The sequence below is a fragment of the Typopeltis vanoorti genome, chromosome 24 (genome assembly GCF_054136105.1).
Source record: "Typopeltis vanoorti isolate ZY-2024b chromosome 24, IOZ_Tvanoo_1.0, whole genome shotgun sequence".
NCBI classification, from domain to species: Eukaryota; Metazoa; Arthropoda; class Arachnida; order Uropygi; family Thelyphonidae; genus Typopeltis; species Typopeltis vanoorti.
In genome coordinates this window covers 20982066-21005914 of record NC_143572.1, presented here as the reverse complement: position 1 = coordinate 21005914, position 23849 = coordinate 20982066, and the positions used below count along the sequence as shown (strand labels likewise).

The 23849-nt window shown below is 34.0% G+C and overlaps 1 protein-coding gene across 2 annotated transcripts in view; it reads right to left on the bottom strand.

Moving 5' to 3' along the window:
* The window catches only part of LOC150092985 (mucosa-associated lymphoid tissue lymphoma translocation protein 1-like), a 228003-nt gene that overhangs the window by 6497 nt on the left and 197657 nt on the right, over positions 1 to 23849 (bottom strand). For both annotated transcript variants that reach the window (XM_090413823.1, XM_090413824.1), the window contains exons 14-15: positions 15789 to 15964; positions 4834 to 4926 (exon numbers count right to left, since the gene is read on the bottom strand). In XM_090413823.1, the coding sequence (XP_090269949.1) occupies positions 4834 to 4926; positions 15789 to 15964 (269 nt within the window). The remainder of the gene's footprint in view (positions 1 to 4833; positions 4927 to 15788; positions 15965 to 23849) is intronic.

Genomic DNA, 23849 nt, shown 5'->3' with positions numbered 1-23849 from the left:
TCTTGTTCAAATTTAACTGAATAATGACAATTGTTAATTTAGAAATTTCTCCCTCTGTGAATACCTTTTTTTTCTATTTGTTTTTCAATCTGAAGAAGTAACAAAAATGTTGTACATGATACTCGCCAATCACTTAAACATGGATATATCAAGCCACAAAAACCTTAACTTGTAAATACGCTCATGATGAGTCTTTAATTCATAATGTTTGCGAATTTGTAAAATTGAATATTAAGCAGAAAAGATTTCTTGACAGACTGAAATTTCTTAAATGTGCAGCGATTACAATATGAGTATCATTCCAAGTTCCTGAGAATGAAAAGTCAATTAAGAACCAAGAAAGCCGACATTATTTACAAAAAAGCTTACTAGTATTTCTATGAGAAAGAACATCCAACACTTGTTTTAACAGAAATGGACAAAAACCTATATGACTGTAATTATATTTAACTCTATGCCTTCCAACAAATTAACTGAATTAATAGATAAACTAACCTTGATTACTGCAGGGAAAAAAAAAACAGACAATCACATTAGAGAAAAATTCACCAATCTCGTGAAAGGAAATATCAATCAACAAGCAATGTTACCAGTAGATAAAATAGTGAAGCATTATGCTTCACTGAAGAAAAGGTTAATCATAAAAGTAATTATAAAATAATTATATAATTTATATTATCATCCAAGAAAATTTTTATTTATAATATCATACTAAATTCATTAGATAGATGTAGCATCCAGTAGTTTCTTAGGATCATCATCATCAAATTCCTGGTATCCCTCAAGGGGTCTACAGGATATGATAGTATTACATGAAAAATTTACATCATTACTAACTTCCTATCTACAATTTTCCTCCAATCAGTCTGTTACCTGTCAAGACTCCAATGTTATCAGATCTTATATTTCTGTCTTCTAAGGCACTTTTAACCATATCAATCCACCTATATCTTGGTCTTTTTCCTGCCAACCTGGAAAAGAACACTTGTTTTGCTAATCTTTCTTCTCCCATTAGACTAACACATTCCTGGATGGTGACAATGTCTAGTTCTTTCCTAATATCCTCGTTTTTTAATATGATATTGCCATTGATGCCATCTGTTCATGCCCCTAATCTTTCTCAGGACTCTCATATCTGCATCTCTAGTCTTTGGTCAAGTGTTTTGCTTCTGATCCAGCTCTCGGATCCATAAGTTAAAATTGGTTTGAACACTGTCTTGTATACAGCTAATTTTAGTGTTTTGACTAATTTCTCTCTTATTCCATATAAATTTATTCAGTTGACTTCCTACCATATGAGCTTTGTTGATTCTGTTGTCTATTTCCATATTTAACTTACCATCTTCACTAAAGATTGTGTCTAAGTAGCTAAAATGTTTTACTTGCACTATAGGTTCTCCATTCACAATGCTTCTGCCTATTTCCATTGTCTCTGTCTTGTTATTGCTGACCTTCATACCATATCTATTACAATAGTTATTCAATATAATTGGGGAATCTTCAAACTTGTAGCAGATTTATTTAGAAATATAACATCATTCGCATAAAGCAAAGAGCTGACATTAACATCTCCAATTTTGATATCAGGTTTAATATCACTTTCCTTCATAATGTGATCCATATAGATAATGAATAACATAGGAGATAATGTACATCCTTGTCTGACAACAGATTTAACATTAAACTACCTTCCTGTACTTGCTTCAATGCTAACTTACAACATAAATAAAGACTAAGTATTGCTTGATATAATGCTCCATTGACACCATATAACTGTAGTGTTTTGAATAGCTTCTCTCTTGACACCTTGTCATATGCTTTTTCCAGATCGACAAAACTTAAATACAGATCTTTGTTATATTTCAATGCTTTCTCAACTATTTGTTGTAAAGTGAAGATCTGATCCTGACAGCCTGTATTTGGCCTGAATCCAGCTTGTTCTTCACCAAGCTTCTCTTCCAAAATCCTTCTCAGCCGTTTCTCAAGTATACTTGCATAGATCTTACCAGGAACAAAATTTCAGTAATGAAATACCTCTGTAATTCTCACATTCAGATTTATTTCCCTTTTTATATATGGGTACTATGAGAGCTCTAGTCCAATTATCTGGAATTCGTTCCTATGTCCAAGCATCTGTCACCCTCACACCATCTGCATTCAGAAGAGCTATTCTTCCATATTCATTCTTTCTCTTACATGCAACATATCGATAGAATTCTTGTGGGTTGTCTTTAGCTTGCAGAGCCAGTTTCTTTTCATACAACAGTTGCGACTCCTCTGGCCTGCTGCTTATAATTTTCATAATGGACATCATCCTTAATTAGACAGCATTCCTTCCACATCATCTGTTTCTTACAAATCTCTTGTTTAATAAGAATACACATCCAATTGACCCCTAGCCTATTTATTCTTCAAACTCTCGGGACACATTCTGATATTTCATCGTTTAAGTATTTTTTAAATGCTTCCCATCCAGCAACCAAAACCATTCTACTGAACTCAGTATACTCCTCAGTTGGTCATAATTTCCAGCTTTGTAGTTTAGCATATAACCTTTTCTGAATGGAACATTGATAAACTTAGTCATTTCCCAAGTGAGTACTGCTTGATCACTGTCACCAACTGGAGGCAGAATAGTCTTTAACTGAAACATCTTCTGATACTATAATCAAATCTAACACTCCTTGACCTCGAGTTCCTTCTGTCACGCTACTTGAGGAAGTTGTCCTGCAACAGCTCAATAATTTCAGTTTTATACTTCTCATGAGATTTTACTGCTACCTAATCAATATTTGGATAATTAACGTCTCCCATTATGATTACTCTTTTTTGCACCCATTGTGTCTATTTGGTGATGCATTTCTTCATTACTAGTAACCAATCCACCAGGTCTGTAACAACACCTCACTATGTAATTGATCTTCTTAGATTCCACCTCACACCAGATGGCTTCAAATGCACTGCCACATGAAAAACAGCATGCTCCCTCCTCTCCTATCCTGTCTATCCTTCCTAAAAATACTGTACCCTTTACACTCGATACCAGCCAGTTGATGTCTGATTCTTTTTACTTAGTCTGTTTCTTTTCTACAAAATGCTGTAGAAAAAGATGGTAATGAGACAAATAAATAAAAATAAAAAAATGATGCATAGGACAACATGTTCATTAATCATTTCCATCAAAATAATCTCTGGAGGATATGTTTTTTTTTTTTTTGCAAAGGGGGAACTATGAATATGTAGCAATATGAATACACGTCATTGCATTATGATGGTATAATCAGAGTTCTCCTGTAATATTTTTTTGAAGTCAATCTATATCAATCTCAACTTCGAAAAAAAAAAGTCTAGTGGAGCTATGTCAAGGTAATATAATATAATAATGAGGTCTCAACACCACAACTTATTTTATTGTTTTATTTTTAATTTTATTATTTAAGCAACCAATCAAAATGTTCTGAATCTGACACTGCATTTAATTCTCACCAATAAATATTTTATACCATTAACATTACTCATTATTGACAGTTCTGAATAAAAATTTCTTATCGATTATCTCTTCGTAAATGAACTTTTTTGATCTTGGATGAGTTGTGCAATTGCCAATCTGCACTTTGTCTTCTGATCTCACAATCACACTGGCAATGCCATGAGTTATTCCCAGTAATAATAGTGTTTAGAAAACCATGTTAATGATCAGTGCCGTTTGAACATCATCTTCAAGTTTCATACATATTATTCTCTTACCTAAGTCTCTGACATTTAGAATTTGGCACAAAACAGAGTAATGTGGCTCACTTTCATTTAGTAGACTATATCGCCATGAGTTTTCATTATGTGTACATTTCCCTATTCATAAATGAATAAATATTGACTTAAGTCTGCAGTCTGCTGTGAGTAAACTATGTACTTTGTCCACCAATTCTGGGCTCGAGGTTATTTTTTGGTTGTCTACTGTGAGGATCATCTTCCCCATCCTCTCTACCCTCTTGTAAATACTTAGGCCATTGGAATGCTTGTGCTCTTGACACAGCCTTATCACCATAAGCTGTGTGTACCATTTCATGTGTTTCAGTGGGATTTTCTCCAGAATTATATAAAACAATGTTGCCATGTTATTCAATTGTTGGTTATCTAATAGTGCACTAATACGTAATGCAAAAAGCATGTCTATGCCTAACAACAACAACACGAACCCAATTAGATACAGTTAATGGGACTGCCAAAGTCACATTTCAGTGGGTCTGTAGTGGGCACTTGCCAGAATAATACTTGTACTGCATATTTTCATTTTATTTCGGTCTCATTACTTTCTTGTTGCATTGTATACTTCCATGGTCAGTACTCATTCAACCCTATATTCTACAATTCCACAATTCTACTATTCTTTTCAAAACTAGTTTACAACTGAGATGCAATCAATCAATCAGCACCAATTTTCGTTAAATCATAAACTCACATTATGAATTACTCTTCCTTTGCAAGTATCCTAATATCAGTATCCTGTGGAAAAGAAATGTACCAACAACAAAAACCATGTATGCACTTAAAGTGTTTTCAGTTTTGCAGGTGAAAAATGATTTCTTACCTATTCTTGAAGAATTTTCTTTATATTTTAATAAAAATTAAATGTTGTTTAGCACACACAATAACTGATAAGAAATCAGATTATTTTAATCCATAAACTTTACATTTAAAAAAAAAAAAACCAACATGGATTTAATTTAATACACTTTCTTTTAGTTACCTATCCAAACAATTTTGAAAATTACGATAATGAAAATAATCTACTACAAATCTGAGTTATTTATACAGAAAATCTGCATACACTACCTGGAGTCTCTGTAAATGCTGAATTTCAACCAGGCATCCAGGATTCCATATACCTTCTTTTCGTATGCATCTCATTATGGTCTCCACATCATCCTATATTTAATATTATAATAATGAATACATACACAAAAAAGTAATTTCTTAACTTTGAGGTTTATTTATTTTTTATTTTTTTAATAAACAAACACCAAAGAGATGGAAGAGACTGGCTGTATAAAAATATCTTTAATTAAATCCTGATATATTTCTGGAATTATATTAACATGTTCACACCAGGCAGAAACAAATCATCATGTGCAGTATTTAACCTTGGGGTTAGGAAATGAAAAATTTGTCTCGTATTTCCTAATTATGCATTGGGCAGGCAACACCACAAATCATGGTGTATGTGTGTGTGTACTTCAATCAAAACCAAAACTGCATAGAGAGAAGAAAAGAATGTGTTTGTTTGTTTGTTTGTTTCAGGATATATTAGAAACCAATAATTAAGGTGAATCCTATATTTGGTTGATATATTTAAATTACTGAAAGGTCTAAATATATGAACCGACATTAATGAGACATGATTCATGTGGGAATGAGGGCCCACATATGAGAAGGAAAGAATATGTGTAAATAGAAATACTATCATTAGAGACAAATGAATTAGTAATAATTTACAGTTCCAGAATTATATGCAAGTTCAATAAGTTACTGTGGGATGTAATGAATTATGTGTTATCACAATCACTATGCATGCACATTTGAAAATTTAACCAATAATAATAAATAATAATAACTAATCAATAATAAACAGCACCTGCTCATACTGGCATGAATTGCATGTGTGCTGATGGAGTGCTAAGTGAGCAACACAAAAAAAAAATTCTTTTATTGAGTAATGATTGTTATGCTCAAAGTGTGCATTTTATTTTTAATGTAGCACAAATCCCAGATATGTGAATATTCTGTTGGATATCACTAAATGCAATCCTTTTTCACATAAACATAGAATGATTAATTTTTATCAATAAGGAACAAATGAAATTTTTACTCGCCATTTCTATTATTTCTGAAGACTGAAATGAAAATGTCTCTGTATAGCAACCCCATCCCATAATCCTTCAAAAGACACCATACTGCACAAATGAAGCAAAATAATTAAGAGTTCTATGTAGTATATTTAATGACAATTAGAGACCACTGGAATGAAAATGATCCTTAATAGTGAAAAACACCTTCCCTCCTACTGATACTATACTGAAAAGATGCAAGTAAAACAAAGTAGAAGTAGAAACAAAGTAAAAAAAAAGTAGAAGCTATATTGAAGCATTAAATTTGGTATTTAACTAATGTTCTAATAACTTACTCACAAGAATAGGTTTACATTTGAAAAGAATTACATCTGAGATTTTCTATTTCATTAAGATAGTTCAAAAATTCTAATTTTACAAATGAAATTCAGGTAAAAAATTAAAGCTGTATATATATTGAAAACTTCGTAAAAATGTGCATGCCTGATGCAGAAGAGACAAAAGATATATGATTAAGAAACTTTCCACCTGATGCACAATATACACGAAACGGAGCCCAAGATTAATGTATTAAAGCAAAATAAGAATCACATTTTTAACATTAGATCACTAAACTGAATTATTATGCAACTAAAGTTTCAGTGAATATACTGGCATTAATAATTATTGTTATTCTCTTGTGTATCAATGCTAGTTTACCTTAATATGTCATAGTGAATGAAGGAATAGTTTTGCAACTCAACTGATCAGTACTCTCTTTAAATTAATTTAATTTTGAAGAACACAACTTTCATCATGGCAGATATTCAGTCTTTGTACTTTTAACTAAAAACAGTCAAATACTTTTACCAATCTGATCAAGAGCCTCAGTAGCTCAGTCAGTACAGACAAAGCCCTTTGGTTGGAAAGATCTGGGTTGGATTCCCATCTATGATGATGCAAGGAATCTTTATCAGACTTTTCGACTAAAGGTGAGCTCACCAGTCTTGTATGGAGGTGGAGGTTTTTCTCCTGGTAACTCAGGTTTTTCATCTCAAAACAGGCAAACCAGTCCTGTGAATACAGATGGCTACGGTCATAAATACTTATGGTGTGGCAAGGGAGGCAATGGGAAACCACATTGCTTCATAATCATCTCCCAAGTATAGCAGCATATTGCTACCTCACCAACCATAAGGTTGAAGGGAAAATACACATAATCTGATCAAACATTAAACTAGAGCAATACTTAAATATATTCATTTCTACTTTGTAATCTTATTTTGTATAAAAAGTTATTTGATGGTAAATAACTGAATGAGTGATTAGGTTAATCATATTTACCAATGGTGAAAAAATGTCTGAAGCTCTGATTATGTAGCATTTTACTGTTACATCAAACTTTCATGATTAAACTCAGTACATCAATGGCATAATAATAATAATAGAAGACTTACATGAGAAATGTTTTATTTTTATTAGAATTTTCAACTAAGTATGATGGACATCATCAGCAAAAAAAAATTTTAATTAAACAACCAGAAGTAATGAAACAAAGACCTAGTAATGAGAATGCGAGAGTCACACATTAATGACAGAGGGAGGCACAGTCTAAGTACTTTTTCAGTACTAATGACAATTTTTCGAAACAAATCAGATATATTATTATTATTATTATTATTATTATTCAGGCCTCCAAGGAGTCAAAAGACTCATCGCGGGAGGTCCCCCCCCCCTGAGAAACACAAAGTCTATTATACCACTCCTTAAACTCACTGACCGTTCTCGCTCCCACCACTCCATCAGGCAATGCATTCCATGGCTCAACCACCCTCCACACAAAGAAACCACTCCTTACCCTCTTGCTCACAGTTTCCTTTCGTAACTTCCAGGGATGGCCTCTTGTCATCACTCCTTCCCACTGTTCAACCAAGCGAAAGAACTCCCCAGTGTCAACCCTGTAACCACCTCTCTCATATTAAAAAGAAAAAAGAAAGAAAAAGAAAACCCAGCTAACAATGGGATGTGTTAAGATCACAACTTCTCATAAGGGGATAACTATAGTACAGTATATCATTTCCGTTCAAATTGAGGTGATGAAGTAAGGTTTCACAGCTTTTCTTTGTATAATAATTTTTTTGAGTAGGATTTTAGTCTTTCTTCTTCACAAGGATCCAATGTTTGTGGGAGATGGCATGTTCTAAAAATCCAGATTGATGTGGTTCATCTAATGTAGTCAAAATGTCTTTCATGAACAGCCACAGATCTCATGCCCAAAGTAAGACAGGCAACAAGGGCAGGACATCTGATACTAGGAAAGGTTAGAGGCAAAAGCTTAACCTTTGTAGAGTGCCTAGAAAGAAAAAGTTTATTAACCAGAAAAGTCACATTGAGTCCAACAAGTCTAAGTAGTTTGGTGATCCTCTCAGAAACATCTTTGATATAAGGATAGCAATATGGTTGAAGACTTCCTGGGAGGCAGGCAACCTAGGAATTCCATAACCATTAATGAATTGGTTAGCAAAAGACTTGGTGAAGCTGTCAGACAAGAATATAGTCGTAATAAAATTTATTTATTGCATCAGCAATGCATCAGTAGAGCATAAAGAGTGAGACCATTGAATGAAAGACTGAACAGTATCGAATTTTTGACGAGAATAGTGATATGACTGAGCATGGATATAAAATCTGATATGGGTTTTCTTCTGAAAGACAGAAAATTCAAGGTTTCCATCTAGTTGGCAAAAAATAAGATAAGTCTAAAAAAAGAAATGCAACGATCCTTTTCCCACTTCAAAAGTATTCAAGGATGAATATCATTAATCTTTATAATGAAATCTTGACGCTCAGAATGGGAACCTTGACATGCAAAAATAAATGCATGTCATTTACATGTTGTTCACATGTTCTTATTGTTGTTGTTTCTTTGTTTTTACTTATGTTTGCTGAAATTATATTTTTACGGATGATGTTCATGACACTTGCATGAAAAATCTATTAAAAATGAAGCAGTTCTCATGTGAGTATTCCACTTTTATTATTGTATTAATCATGTCTACTTACGTTCCTATTCTTCAGAGGACATAACAACATGGAGATAAAATAAAATAAGAAGCATCGCTAGTTATGAGATTATCATTTTATAATAAATGACCATTCTTTCAGGTTATCAAACTTTATTTTCAACTTCACAAGTGGGCAACTCGTATATAGAGGCCTAATGACTTCAGATCACTTACCTTATTATCCCACACTTATATGTGGAAATATAACTTTTACATTATTCAAAACCTTGTTATCACTTCTGGGTCTGGCTCCCACCAATGAGACCTCAATAAAGGTCGAAGCTGGTCTGGGTAGTGACCCTTCCCATAATGCAAAGCATTATACATGTACATAAGAATATGTGCTTTGCATTATGAGATACTAAGGCAAGCAATGTGAAGCATTAGCCTCTATATAAGAGTTGATCAGTTATGAAGTTACTTCACATGCAAGCTTTGTTTGCTTACACTTGGATAAAGGATTAAACCAAGAATATAATTTCTTAGCATACTTAACCAAGTGGAAAAACTTTAAAAAGTATAAGAAAACTAGAATACATAAAATAGTGATCTAAAAAGCAAATTTAATAAAGCTAAGTTTTATAAATTAAAGATGCTAAGAAATTATATTCCTGGTTTCATCTTTATACAAATGTAACATGTTGCATGTGAAGTAACTTCAAAACTGGGCTACTTGTATATAGATACTAAGGCAGTTGATGACTTCACATTAATTGCCTTAGTATCCCATAATGCAAGGCACATAGTCTTACAGACAAGTATAATGCTATGCATTATGGGAAGGGCGACCACCTCGACCAGTTTCAATCCTTATTGAGGTCTTATCAGTGGGAGCCAGATCCAGAAGTGATACCAAGGTTGAAGTAATGCAGAAGTCATATATTTCCCATATACAAGTAGTCAAAAGGTGTCACACCTTATTAATAAAATACTCTGGATAAGAGAGAGATGTTGAAAGATTTTTTCACTTGGTTATACTATAAATTAAATATGACAAGAAATCATATCCCTGGTTTCATCCTTTATTCAAGTGTAAGCAAACAAATTTTGTGCATGAAGTAATTTCACAACTGGGCTACTTGTATATACAGGGTGTCCCAAAATTCACGCAAGAAGTAATTTTGATAGAAAACACAGGTTTTTAATTAAAAATTATAATTTCTTATTGATTCATAAAGTATACAGTATAGGGTTATGCATGGAATAGCATATCAGGTAAATGGCCTCCATGGCTTTGCTGACACATACGCACTCTTTTGTCGAAATTTTCCATGACTGTTTTGCATAAATGTGGCTGAATTTCGTTGATACAGCGCTCAATTTCCTCCTTCAAGGCATGGGTGGTCGTGGGCTTGTTGGCATAAACCTTAGACTTCAAAAAATCCCAAAGAAAAAAGTCCAACGGCGTTAAGTCACATGATCTGGGCGGCCAATTCCGATTACCAAAACGGGAAATTACACGACCAGGAAATGACTCATGCAGTAATTGAATTGTTTCTCGGGCTGTATGGCATGTGGCACTGTCGTGTTGAAACCACATGTCGTCCACATCCATATCTTGCAATTTAGGCACAAAAAACTGGATTATCAGGTCGCGATAGCGAGCACCATTAACTGTTATTGCCTTACCAGCCGCATTTTCGAAAAAGAATGGACCGATGATGCCTCCAGCCCAAAATCCGCACCAAACAGTGACACGTTGTGGATGCATTTGTTTCTCAACAATCACTTATGGATTTTCTGAACCCCAAATGTGACAATTTTGTCGATTAACGAAGCCATCAAGATGAAAATGAGCTTCATCGCTGAAGATGATTTTGTTCGAAAAATAAGCATCCACTTGTTGTTCCATAATCCATTCAACGAACTCTCTTCGCTGTGTGTAGTCAGTAGGCTTCAATTCTTGAGTCAATTGAAACTTTGTAAGCATAAAGATGCAAATCTTTCGTGAGAATACGCTGTAGAGAGCTTCTCGAAATGCCCAATTTAAGACCACGGTGCCGAATTGATGTTCCTGGATTCTCAGCAACACTTTCACGAACTGCTTCGATGTTTTCTGTTGAACGACTTGTTGAAGGACGGCCAGAGTGTATAAGATCACTAATTGATCCAGTTTCCTTGAATTTTTAATTAATCTTTTCACAGTTGACGAAGTTAAATCGCTATTCCGACCATATTTTGTACGAAAATTGCGAACTGTAGCTGCCAAACCTTATTTTAAAATATTGCTCAACAATGAAAATGCGTTGTTTTTTCGTGTAGCGCTCCATTTTTAATAACCCTGAACTGTCAGCTGTCACGCTGTCTTTTTTTTCTCGTTGGCAACACTTTACCGCACAAATGGCACTAAATTTAAATCTTGCATGAATTTTGGGACACCCTATAGATACTAAGGCAATTAATATGAAGTCATCAACTGCCTTAGTATCCCATAATGCAAAGCATATATCCTTACAGACATATATAATGTTATGCATTATGGGAAGACTGGTACTGAGGTCTCATCAGTGGGAGCGAGACCAAGAAGATATACTAAGGTTAAAGTAATACAGAAGTCATATTTCCCATACACAAGTAGGTATTGAGACACAAATAATTATTGAGACAACACTAACATGTGGCCCTTTCTTTAGAAAACCCTGAATACATTTGAGCCATAGAATTCCAGTTTGGAATACTATGGCTCAAATATTCTGGACTGCTCTTTCTTCAACATGACTACCAGCCCAAATATTATTGTTAGATGTGCTGTTATGGCCAATACTCCAATTTACCAATATTTCAATTTATCCTAAAAGCATTCTATTTAGTTGAGATCAGGACTCTGTAGGTATGTCCACAAAAAGGTTGTAAACCTATAGTACACTGGTACCATGGGTTGGTTTAAGGAATTTTTTTTAATATTTATTTATTATTTTCTTTTTTGGGGGGTGGAGGGTGGGGGGGGGATATTTAAAAAAAAATTATATAGTCTGGAAATCCTGCTCTGGAGACCAAAAATGAAACTTTTTCAAATCGCTTCAGGCCTTGAATAAGTGGAGTGATGAAATTCATCTCACACCTAAAATCCTTCTATCCATCAAATTCAGTCCAAAGGTCTACAAATTGCACAACCTATGCATTGACTCATTTCCAATCATGGCTCTCCTCTTAAACTCCACTCAATCATAGTATAGCAGTGAACTTAAAATTTTTACTCTCCCATTCTTCTTTCTTTCTTCCAGTAACTCTTTCATATCTTCTCATATTATACTTTTTATCTTTCACATTATTAGCACCATCCAAAACAATCAACTTTTTCACTCTGCATCCAGACAACTCCACTGATATCAAGTTTTACATCAGGGAAACGATTTATTCATGCTCTTATTAAGAATGCCTATTATCAAAGAAATCTTAAAAAATCCTTCTTCTCTTGATATAAAAACTAAAGATAAAGATATTTTGGTGTCTGGGATAATTACTTTGCAAGATTGTGAAATGAAACAAACAATGACAGAACAGTGGTAGAAAATATGCAAGAGGAATGCAATCAAAAGCATATACTGATACTTGAGGAATGCAATCAAAAGGAATGCAATCAAAAGCATATACTGATACTTGAGGTAGGAAAAAACCCATCAGAAACCTATCATGATGAAAAGCAGCTGGAGTAGATTATACTCAACTAAAAATGTGCATATATGGATGTATTTATATTGATAGGAAGTTAACAATGTAAACCTAATCATGTAGCACTATTATAGTACTTTGTACATCTCTTGAGGGTACATATGAGGAATATGACAATGATGATAATTTTTAAACAGTTGGCAAGACTACTACCAGAATCAAACTAAGCAAGATCATCATTATTATTTCTTGGGCAACATCAACCACCTCTGGCAACTCATTCTACACATTCATCACTCTCCAAACAAAAAAAAATCTAATCCTAACATCCTTACTAACTACACTCTTATACAATTTCCAAGAGTGACCACTCATTTTCTCCCTTCCTGCAAATGAAAAAAAAATCTTCAGTGTCAACCCTATAAAATCCCTTTAATAACTTATACACTTCTATCATGTTCTCTCTTATTTGTCTATCAGCTAATTTTCGAAGCAAAAAGATCTTCAATCTATTTTTGTAAGGTGTTCCATAGATTGAAGGTCTTTGGGCTTCGGAATCTTGTCACTAGCCTATGGATTCTCTCCACCATCACTTCTTCCCTGCAAAATCTAGGAAATCAGATCTGCATGCAAATCTGGTCCCCTAGATTCTATGGGGAAGAAGTGGTGGCAGAGAGAATATACATGCTAGTTACTTTTTTACTGCTCTTCCCAGCTTTGCATCAGCAAACAACTGAATATTTCCTCATAAAACATTTCCTATCACTGATATATAAATTAAACAATTTATATATCAGTGATATATAAATTGTTTTATATATCACTGATATATAAAACAGTGTTATTTCATTAGCGAAATGCAAATGAACACTCAGAATTTTTTTTTTTTTCCAGATTGAACAAAAGAAAGACTGAAATAACTTGTCATATTTATTTATTTATACACAAGTTCCAACCTCCTTCAACTATAATCATACAATCTGCAAAAGCTCTGGGCAGAAAATGGGACATTCGGTAGATTATTTCCTATTGTAAATATGGGCAAAAAAAAGTTATAAATTATTTAGAAAATTATATATTAAAGACTTGTCTATATCAGTGTTTAGGACACCAATATAGACAAGTCAGTTCACATTTCAAAAAAGTATAAACATGTCAGTTCACATTTCAGATGAAACTACAGAAAACAAAAACAGCAGCTCATGACAAATGACAACGTTCAATTGAATTGGTTGACAATAACCAATCACAACCACTGATTTCTGGGTATTTTTTGTCTCTGCGCACATACTGCCTCACCTTTTGGGTGGTTTAAAACCACTGGAATGTAGAATTTGACTCACTGCACCATCTCTACGTGTGTTCAAAGGGTTCAAATGTGTCACCACACACCCAGGTTATTACCATGAATGTGAAGCAATGTTCAAGCTCAGAAAAGTGTCCTCTTCATGAAGCATTAGTATACTGTGTTTAATTTTAGGAATCACACAAAGCAATTAGGAGAGTCTTTAATAAGGATAAATACAAACATATAATATTGGTGATATTGTTATTCTGTGGGTGTGCACTGCACACGTAGCACACCAAGAATATATGCCCCTGGCTCTGAAGATGCTGGGTAGAAAACTAGCGAAATATCAGTGACTAAGTAAATAAATATATTATTTCTTTTCTTATTGGTGTATTGTGTGGTGAATTAAATCACAATAAAAACTCAACATGAACAGCCAACACATAAGCCTTTATACTTGTCTAAACATTAGATTGCATAACATCAAATATGCTAATAGAGGGCTTACTATGTGGATGGTCTGAAAAAGTTCTTGGCCTTCAGCATAGATGGCAACAGTATCACCATGATTTTTTTTTTTCCTGAGTTGGTACATCTGTCATAAGCATCCATGTGAAATTGCAAGTCATTCTATTGAACAGTTTGTTTTATACAGCTATACGAAGCAAAAGTGTTGTCTGTATCCCTTGAAATGGATAAAATTGAGTATCATGCGGTTATAAAATTCTTTGTAAAAGAAGGTTTAACACCAAAAGAAATTCATTCGAAGTTCATAAAAGTTTATGGGCACTCTTCTCCTTCGTTTCTGACAATTAAGAAATGGGCTGCTGAGTTTAAACGTGGCCGTACCAGCTTGAAGATGATCCACGTGAAGGACGTCCAAAAAGTGTAACAACAACAGAAATCATTGATCAGTGCACAATATGGTATTGGATGACTGAAAAGTCAAAGTGCATGAAATTGCTGAGACCATAGGCATTTCAAAAGAACAGAATCAAATGCAAATGAAAAAGTCTTTGTGCAAGATGGGTGACGCGCTTGCTCACAGCAGATCAAAAACACACTCGCATGAAAATCTCTGAACAGTGTTTGGAGCATTTTAACAAGAATAAAACTGATTTTGTGCATCGATTTATTACTATGGATGGGAACTTGAATTCACCATTGCACACCAGAATCCAAACAGCAGTCAAAACAGTGACAGAAGCTGGTTGATCAGTGCCAAAGAAGACAAACTCTGTTTCATCAACAGGAAAGGTCATGGCATCAGTGTTTTGGGATGCTAAAGGCATTTTGTTTATTATTTATCTTGAAAAGGGTAAAACAATAACTGGGATATATTATCCCGATCTTTTAATCAGACTAGACAAAAAAATTCGTGAGAAAAGACCTGGTTTGAAGAAAAAAAATCATCTTTCATCAGGATAATGCACCTGCCCACAAAGGTGTTTTGACAATGGGAAAATTAAGGGATCTGCACTATGAATTGTTGGAACATCCACCCTATTTCCCAGATTTGGCTCCCTCTGACTTCTATCTCTTCCGAAAACTAAAACTCTTTCTCGCTGGTCAGCATTTTTCTTCGAATCAAGAGGTGATTGCAGCTGTAGAGGGATATTTTGCAGATCTTACTGAGAACTACTACAGTTATGGGATAATTGCGCTGGAGCATCACTGGAATAAATGTAGTAGTCTTAAGCGAGATTATGTTGAAAAATAAAAATAATTTTGAAATTATAAATCCGTTTTTTCATTGTTAGGCCGAGAACTTTTCAGACCACTCTCATATATATGATTTCATTCATTAGCCTGTATCTGTTTACATCACATGGTGTCCAACAAAAAAGGAAATTTTTCTGTCTTAAACTAGGATGTAGCAGTTATTAAGTCTTTAATACTGATTTAAATATAAAGAAGGCTATTCTAAATATATATATATATATATATTATTGATTTTCAAGAATGATATATTTGGTATATGTGAAAGTTACTTACAATTTTAAATTTAATTTCAAACTGTGCTGCAATTTCTGCACACTTTTCATTCACTGGATGCAAAAATGTATGAATATGTAATCCATTACAGAAAGTCTGTAAGTAGTGCCAGCATTTCATAATTACAACAAATCCCGACAGCCCTTGCAGTTCCAATTTTGTAAGAGGAGGCAAATCTATATGAATAATTAAACTCTAAATTGCAGTAATGTAACATTTTTTAAAACATTTAAAATTATTCACATACAAAAAAAAATTAAATTAACATTAATAAAAATCAGAGAATCTCAACAAAAAATAAACTAAGATTATAAGTAAAATAAGAAGACTGCAATTATATTCTCTATTATATAAAATTAAGATAAATGATAAAGAAATATAGAGAAGAATAAGCAGGAAATGATAAATCTATGTATAATTAATTGCAATATGTACTATCAGCATGAATATATAGTATTCCTCATTCCTTTTGTGATCCAGCACTCTCATTATATAAGGCTTATGGAGATAACTAACATTAGTAAAAATAACTTAAGGGTCAAAGCTGTATAACTGAGAGGAGACCTCCACATAGCCTTTAAAGGAATGCGGAGAACCAACCAGAGCTTCTGACCTAATGTCCAATCCACACCTTCTCATGGTGCACCCCGTTGGGTATCTACCTGGATACTGAACAAACAAGGATGGGCTGGCAATTTGGAATTTAGCTGACCAAATTGTATTCTTATTGGCTTAAACCAATATACAAAATAATGGCACAACATGAAAAAATTTCATGCCAGCTGGGGCGTCGCACGGTTAAACAAGGCTCCCCATTGTTTTTGCCAGAGAACCAGGGCAAACAGCGAAAAGTCAGCTACTGGAACAAATCTAAAAGCACACCCCCAACTCAACGTCACCAGAGTTAAAGATCTGTATTATAAACATAAGAAGACTGAATGGCAAAAAAAGGGAGCTAGCTTCATTTTTTTGCCATTCAGGTCGACATAATAAGGATGACTAAAACAAAAAAGGCAAAAACTGGAGAGATCTTTCTGAGCAATAAATACAAAATGTTATATTCAGGAAATAACAATCAAGGAAAAGAAGGAGTAGCCATAGTATTCAACACAAAATAAATTTGGAGAAAAGAGCAAAGCTAATAATAATGGCAAATATCTGTTGGATTTCTGCTCAGGACATGGACTGGTTATTACTAACACCATGTTCCAACATAAAAATGTGCACAAATTCACATGGAGAGAATAAGCAAGGAATAAGAACAGTCTCATTGACTATGTTATTGTTGATAGCAATGTTTTCTCCATAGTGCAGGACATCAGAGTGTATAGAGGATTTGAAATTGGAAATGATCACCATTTAGTCTTGAACAGGATAAAATTGATATTGAAAAGAAGAACACGTAAGAAAGTTTTAAAGCGAATAATAGTTGAGCAGCTCTCAGATGTGAACTGTAGACTAAAATACACAAATATACAGTCAGGAATACACATTCATACTTGAAGTAGAAAAAGTGATGAAAGGCCTGAAATGCAGAAAGACAGCAGGAGTAGATGATATTCGACCAGAAATGCTGAAGTATGGTGGTATAAAAGTCCTACAGTGGCTGCACTGCATAGTTGAGAAAGCCTGGACAGAGGGATGAATTCCCGATGATTGGAGTAGAGCTCTAATAGTACCCATATATAAAATGGTAAATAAAACTGAATGTGAGAATTACAGAAGTATTTCCCTACTGAATGTTCCTGGTAAGATTCATGCAAGTATACTTGAGAAACGGTTGAGAAGAATTGTGGAAGAAAAGCTTGGTGAAGAACAAGCTGGATTCAGGCCAAATAGAGGCTGTCAGGATCAGATCTTCACTTTACGACAAACAGTCTAGAAATCATGGGAATATAATAAAGATCCGTATTTAAGTTTTGTCGGTCTGGAAAAGGCATAAGACAAGATGCTAAGAGGGAAGCTATTCAATACGCTACAGTTATATGGTGTCAATGGGGCATTATATCAAGCAATACTTAGTCATTATTTGAGTTATAAGTCAGCAGTTAGAAATGACGGGAGTACAGGAAGATGGTTTAATGTTAAATCTGGCGTGAGACAAGGATGTACATTATCCCCTCTGTTATTCATTATCTATATGGATCACATTATGAAGGAAAGTGGTGTTAAACATGATATCAGAATTGGAGATGTTAATGTCAGCTCTTTGCTTTATGCGGATGTTGTTATACTTCTAAATAAATCCACTACAAGTTTGCAAGATTCCATGACTAAATTGAATAACTGTTGTAATAGATATGGTATGAGGGTCAACATTAAAAAGACAAAGACAATGAAAATATGTAAAATTGTTGAAAATGTCAACTGCGTTGCAAATGGAGAACCTGTGGAACAAGTAAAAGATTTCAGCTACTTAGGCACGATTTTTAGTGAAGATGGTAAATTAAATATGGAAATAGACAACAGAATCAACAAAGCTGGTATGGTAGGAAGTCAATTGAATAAATTCATATGGAATAAGAGAGAAATTAATCAGAACACTAAATTAGCTGTATACAAGACAGTGTTCAAACCAGTTTTAACTTATGGATCTGAGAGCTGGGTCAGAAGTAAAACACTTGACCAAAGACTAGAGACTGCAGATATGAGAGTCCTGAGAAAGATTAGAGGCATGAATAGATGGCATCAATGGCAATATCATATTAAAAATGAGGATATTAGGAAAGAACTTGACATTGTCAGCATCCAGAAATGCATTAGCAGAGGTGATATGTATGGTCTCAGGTGGTATGGTCACTTAAATAGAATGGACGAGGAATGATTAGCAAAACAAGTGTTCTCTGCCAGGTTGGCAGGAAAATGACCCAGAGGAAGACCAAGATATAGGTGGATTGATACGGTACAAAGTGCCTTAGACGATAGAAATATAAGAAATATAATGTTGGAATCTTGACAAGTAATAGACTGATTTGGAGGAAATTGTAGATAGGAAGTTAGTAATGATAGAAATTTTTCATGTAGTACTATCATATCCTGTACACCCCTTGAGGGTAAATGTCAGGAATTTGATGATGATGATAAATCCTCCAAACATCTTAAAATTATCAATTTATTCATTTTCAATTAACATTATTTTTTACTGATAGGCAGTAGTTGAGTCCACAAGTTTTTCATAATGAATGCTATAATACTAATTGCATAAGAGCATTTTAGAATTCCTCTGCAATTAAGTAGTTTGGTAAATAATTTGAATGGCTTTTAATATTAAAGCTATATATTATAGGCCAATCTGTGTGTCTGGAGGTTGTTGTTGTTAAGGTGGTGGAGAAGTTGGTGAGGATTAGGATTCAGAAGTGAGTTGATAATAGCACTATTCTTCATGATAGTCAGCATGGGTTTGTTATGAGAAGGTAATGTTTCAACAATCTGCTTACATATTACAATGAGGTGACAAATTCACGTGATAAAGGAGATGTCTATACGGTGGTGTACTTGGATTTTTCAAAGACTGTTGAAAGACTGCCAACTGACCAGCTAGTAGCTAAACTGAAACAGATGGGAACAGAAAATGGACTAGTGAACTGGATAGCTGTCAGACAGGTATCAGCAGGTTGAGTATGGAGGAGTGGTATCCCAAAAGAGGAAGATCACTAGTGGAGTGTCACAGAGATCTGTTATAGGACCATTATAGTTTAACTTGTATGTTAATAACATTGGACCAGCTTAACTGGAGATGTACAGCTGTTTGCTAATGATGCAAAGTTAGTGAGGTATGAGAAGTAGAGCACATGTTGTGGCCTTGAGGATCCGAATAGACCATATGAGTGGGCAAATGGGTGGAGCTATCAGTTTAATATTGCTTAGCATAAAAAAGTCTTGAAATTTCACAAGCAAGGCTGGGTTGCAAAGTGTTCAATTAATGGAGAAATTTTGGAGGTGGAGGAGATAAGAGATCTTGGAGTGATGGTGGACAGACCTGAAGTTTAGGGGCCACATTACTAAATTTGTAAGAACATCCGAATGGATTATGGTAATAATGAGAACATTGACATGTAGAAGCAAAGCAGTTATGGTTTCCTTGTATAAGTCTTTAATCAGGCATACTGCATATGAACTACGCATAGATCTGGTTGTCTGGTTTTCAGGGAGATGGGTTGTTACTAGATTAATGTGGAGGAGATTTTTCAGAGAGTATAGGCAGGCAGGGGTAGAACTAGAGGCCATCGCTGGAAGCTGTATAAGGAGGGTGTGAAAAGCAAGTTCCTTGCGGAGTGATTGGTGAGTCGAATGCATTGCCTGAAAATGTGATGAGTGCAGAAACTATGAATGGGTTTAAGGCATTGTTTAATGATCTTTTTGCATGAGAGAGAGTATAGACCACCCCGTGAAGAGTCCTTTGACTCCATGGAGGTCAGATGTTCATAATAATAAAAATAATAATAATGCATTCATAAGTGATAGCTTATAATGATAATAATGCATTCATAAGTAGTAGCTTATAATGATAATTTGATAGAAAAATAAATACATCCACAAGCTTTTTCAACCTACAGTACATTAGTGCCATGGACAAAAAGAAAGGCGAGAAGAAAAAGCTTGTTAACAATGGATTTGGAACTAAATAAAATTTTTTCCTTGACTGCCTAACTGGTCTTGACATGAATGTATGTCAGGGTTGCCATAGATGCAGTGTCTCCATTAAAGCTGTAATACCACTGATATTCTATTGAAATAATATGGACATTTTTGTAGTTAAATTACAACATTACACCATTAGGGTATCTGATAACTAGCAGAATAAAGTGAAGTTGTTTACTTTTCACTCAATCCAAAAAAGCTTATGGAAAGGACTGAATGCAACTTCAAGAAGGTTAAGGATATAAGAGTGTACAGAGGATTTGAAATTGGAAGTGACCATCAATTAGTTTTAAGTAGGATAAAATGGAATATCAGATTGAAAAGAACGGTGTGTGTAAAAAAAGTTTTATAAAATAATTAAAGTTGAGCAGCTTTTACAGGTAAACTGTAGATGCAACTATAAAAACATCATTGAAAAAGAATGAAACAGTTTGAAAACAAGAACCAAACCTCAGAGTCTTAGTGGCAAACTCTAAAGAAAACATTGACTGATTCAACTAGGGAGGCATGTGGTGAAGTTGTTTGCAAGGATAGAAAAAGAAGAAAAATTGGTTGACACAAGAAGTTAAAGAAGCATTCCTGGAAAAGAAGAAAGAATACCAAACTTCCTGGCAAATAGGTTGGCACATGCCCTAAAAGAATGCAGAGAAAAATGTAAGAGAGCTAAGGTATGTATGAAAGTAGCAAAACAAAACTCATGGAAAAACTTTGGTATAGAAGCTAAATATCAGGAAGGTAGCAAAATGTGCTGGATGCTATTGAAAAAGCTTAGAAATGCAGGAAAGAGTACTTAAAAGGAATTCAAAGATGATACAGGTGACATGACAACTAAAGATAAGGAAATCCTAGATGTCTGGAGTAATTGATCCTTGAAGAAAGTGGATTTGAACTGTGCAGTCCACTATTATGTAATTTTGTTTTAGTTAACAATTTTTTTTTTTAATTTGCAACAATTTGAAAAAACTTGCAGGTGAACCACATAGCCTAGAAATATTGAAAAAATTAAGTAAAATCATGGAAAAGTTAGGTATGTCACGAATGCATAAATTATATGTAGATACTAGTCTATTTTATCATTTACTACATAAAATATACACACATCTATTATATTCACACACACATACACACACACACACACTCTTACAGACCTTTCATGGCACCATTCGTAAATGAGAGAAATGTAATTAACTGTTATTAATTAGTTAAATAATTAGGATAAAATAAAAAATTTTTAACGATTCATTCATTAGTGTATAAGCGACGCTACCAAGAAGCACTCATATCGATTGCCTTAGGCTACCACACCATAAGGCAATCATGTTGCTGCTGCTTTGTTATCAATGTATGAATCGTTATACCTGTAAATATCAATTGCCTTAGGCTGCCATACCATAAAGCAATCATACTGCTGCTTCTTCACTATCAATGCATGAATCATTATACCTGTAAATAAATATGAATAATTTCTTTTTCACATTATCTTTTCATCTTTGATGTCTCGTGTTAATAATACATATAATATCTAGAGTGTTTTGTATCATATAAGACAATATTGATGTAGGTACTGACAGACATATGATTCATTTTGTAAACAGATGACACAGACTTACAGTATTGATAAAAACAGTACTCTAAATGTATTTTCACTTCCTTATATGATTTTCTTTTCTCTAGCTTACTTTATTGTAAGAATACAATATATAATACATACATACATGCATACATACATACATACATACATACAATACAAAATATGTGTTAATTAACTGTTTATGTTATTGGAAAGGCTTTCAGTCAACAGTAGGCTATTAGTAGGTAAGTTTTTGGGGAGTCAGAAGTTAGACGTGGATTTTTGAACAACACAGACGGTTGCTGCCCCTAATCCCTGCATTGTTCAGGTGTCAACTGTATAACAAAAAAATCAGCAGGTAGAATCAAAAGAGGTACAGAATGAGCTTGATATAAAATGAAGGGTGTGTGGCAATGATGCATACTATCTTCACTGTTATTAATCATCTATATGGATACTCTTAACATTCCAAGCAGCAAAATTCCAGATATTCTTGTTTTCATTCTTTTTCCTTTCCTTATCCTGTCATATCAGTTAACCTGTCTGAGTTTTTTCAGGGTGTCAGTCCAATCACTTCTTTCTTGAGAGATATTGGAGTGAGAAAAGATTCAGAAATGTGTAAAGACCTAAAAAAAAATAGACTAAGTATTGGACAACATATATGAATACTGAATGAAGTGGACTGAACACATCGAGGGAATGGACAGTTCCACACCACCCTCCCCCAAAAGAATACACCAATACCACCCAGTTGGATATAGAAGTCAGGGAAAACCAAGGAAAAGATGGAATGAGATGGGAACAGGTCACCAGGTCTAAATCCCTTAAAGGATGATGACAGATCACATTATACAGAAAAGTGACATTAAACCTGATATCAAAATCAGACATTCGACTTGGCTCTATTTTGCAGATAACATCCTAAATAAATCAAGTACAAGTATTCAGGAATATCCAACTAAACTTAATAACTGCTATAAAAAATCTAGATATAAAAATTGGCAATAAAAAGACAAACTATGAAAGTAAGCAAAAACATCAAATGATCCAAGACAAGAGACCTCTAAGAAGCAATCAGAAGAATGAACTTATAACATCAGTGTTAAAATCATACTAAAAATGATGATATAAACAAGAATTCCAGCATTCAACAATATGTGTGAGCCGATCAAGCGGGTGGCAGACATGGTGGTCAGCAGAGACCCTGAGCTATGTGGAAAAATTAAGAGGTCTATAAGAACGATATAGATATTAGGCATTTTGATGATGAATTGAAGCAGTTTCTACTATTTTTATAAGAAGATAAAGACAAGCTACTACCATACAAGCATACCAGGCTGAAAGAGAAATGTCATCAACTTTTCTTCCAAATGTAGAAAATTTTTAGGGGACTTATAAATTCTACTGCCAGGGGCTCCCAGCCGACTAAATCTGCCCCTGGAGCAGAGCCAATTCAATGGTGGTATATACAACAGAATGAGGAGAGTAAAGGTTAACAAATAAGAAATGTTTGATAGAAATTTCAGCTCAAGAATAGTAATTAGAAATCTCATACAGAAAGGATTATATTTCATGGTTTAAGTAAGATGATACTGATAAAAGTTTATCATCATTAAAATGAAAAATGAATTTTAATTACTGTTGAATACAAAAGAGAAAATAAATCCAATATGATGAAACTTTCAAATATTTATTATTTATATACATAGGTAGTCTCTGACTATGTAAATTCGAACTTACACAAATTATCCTGAAAGGCCTATGAAAAAAATCCGAATTATAAATATTTTACTTACCAAGCATACATTACTCATGTAGCATCTAAAAGTTATCAGTGATAGTCAGACAGC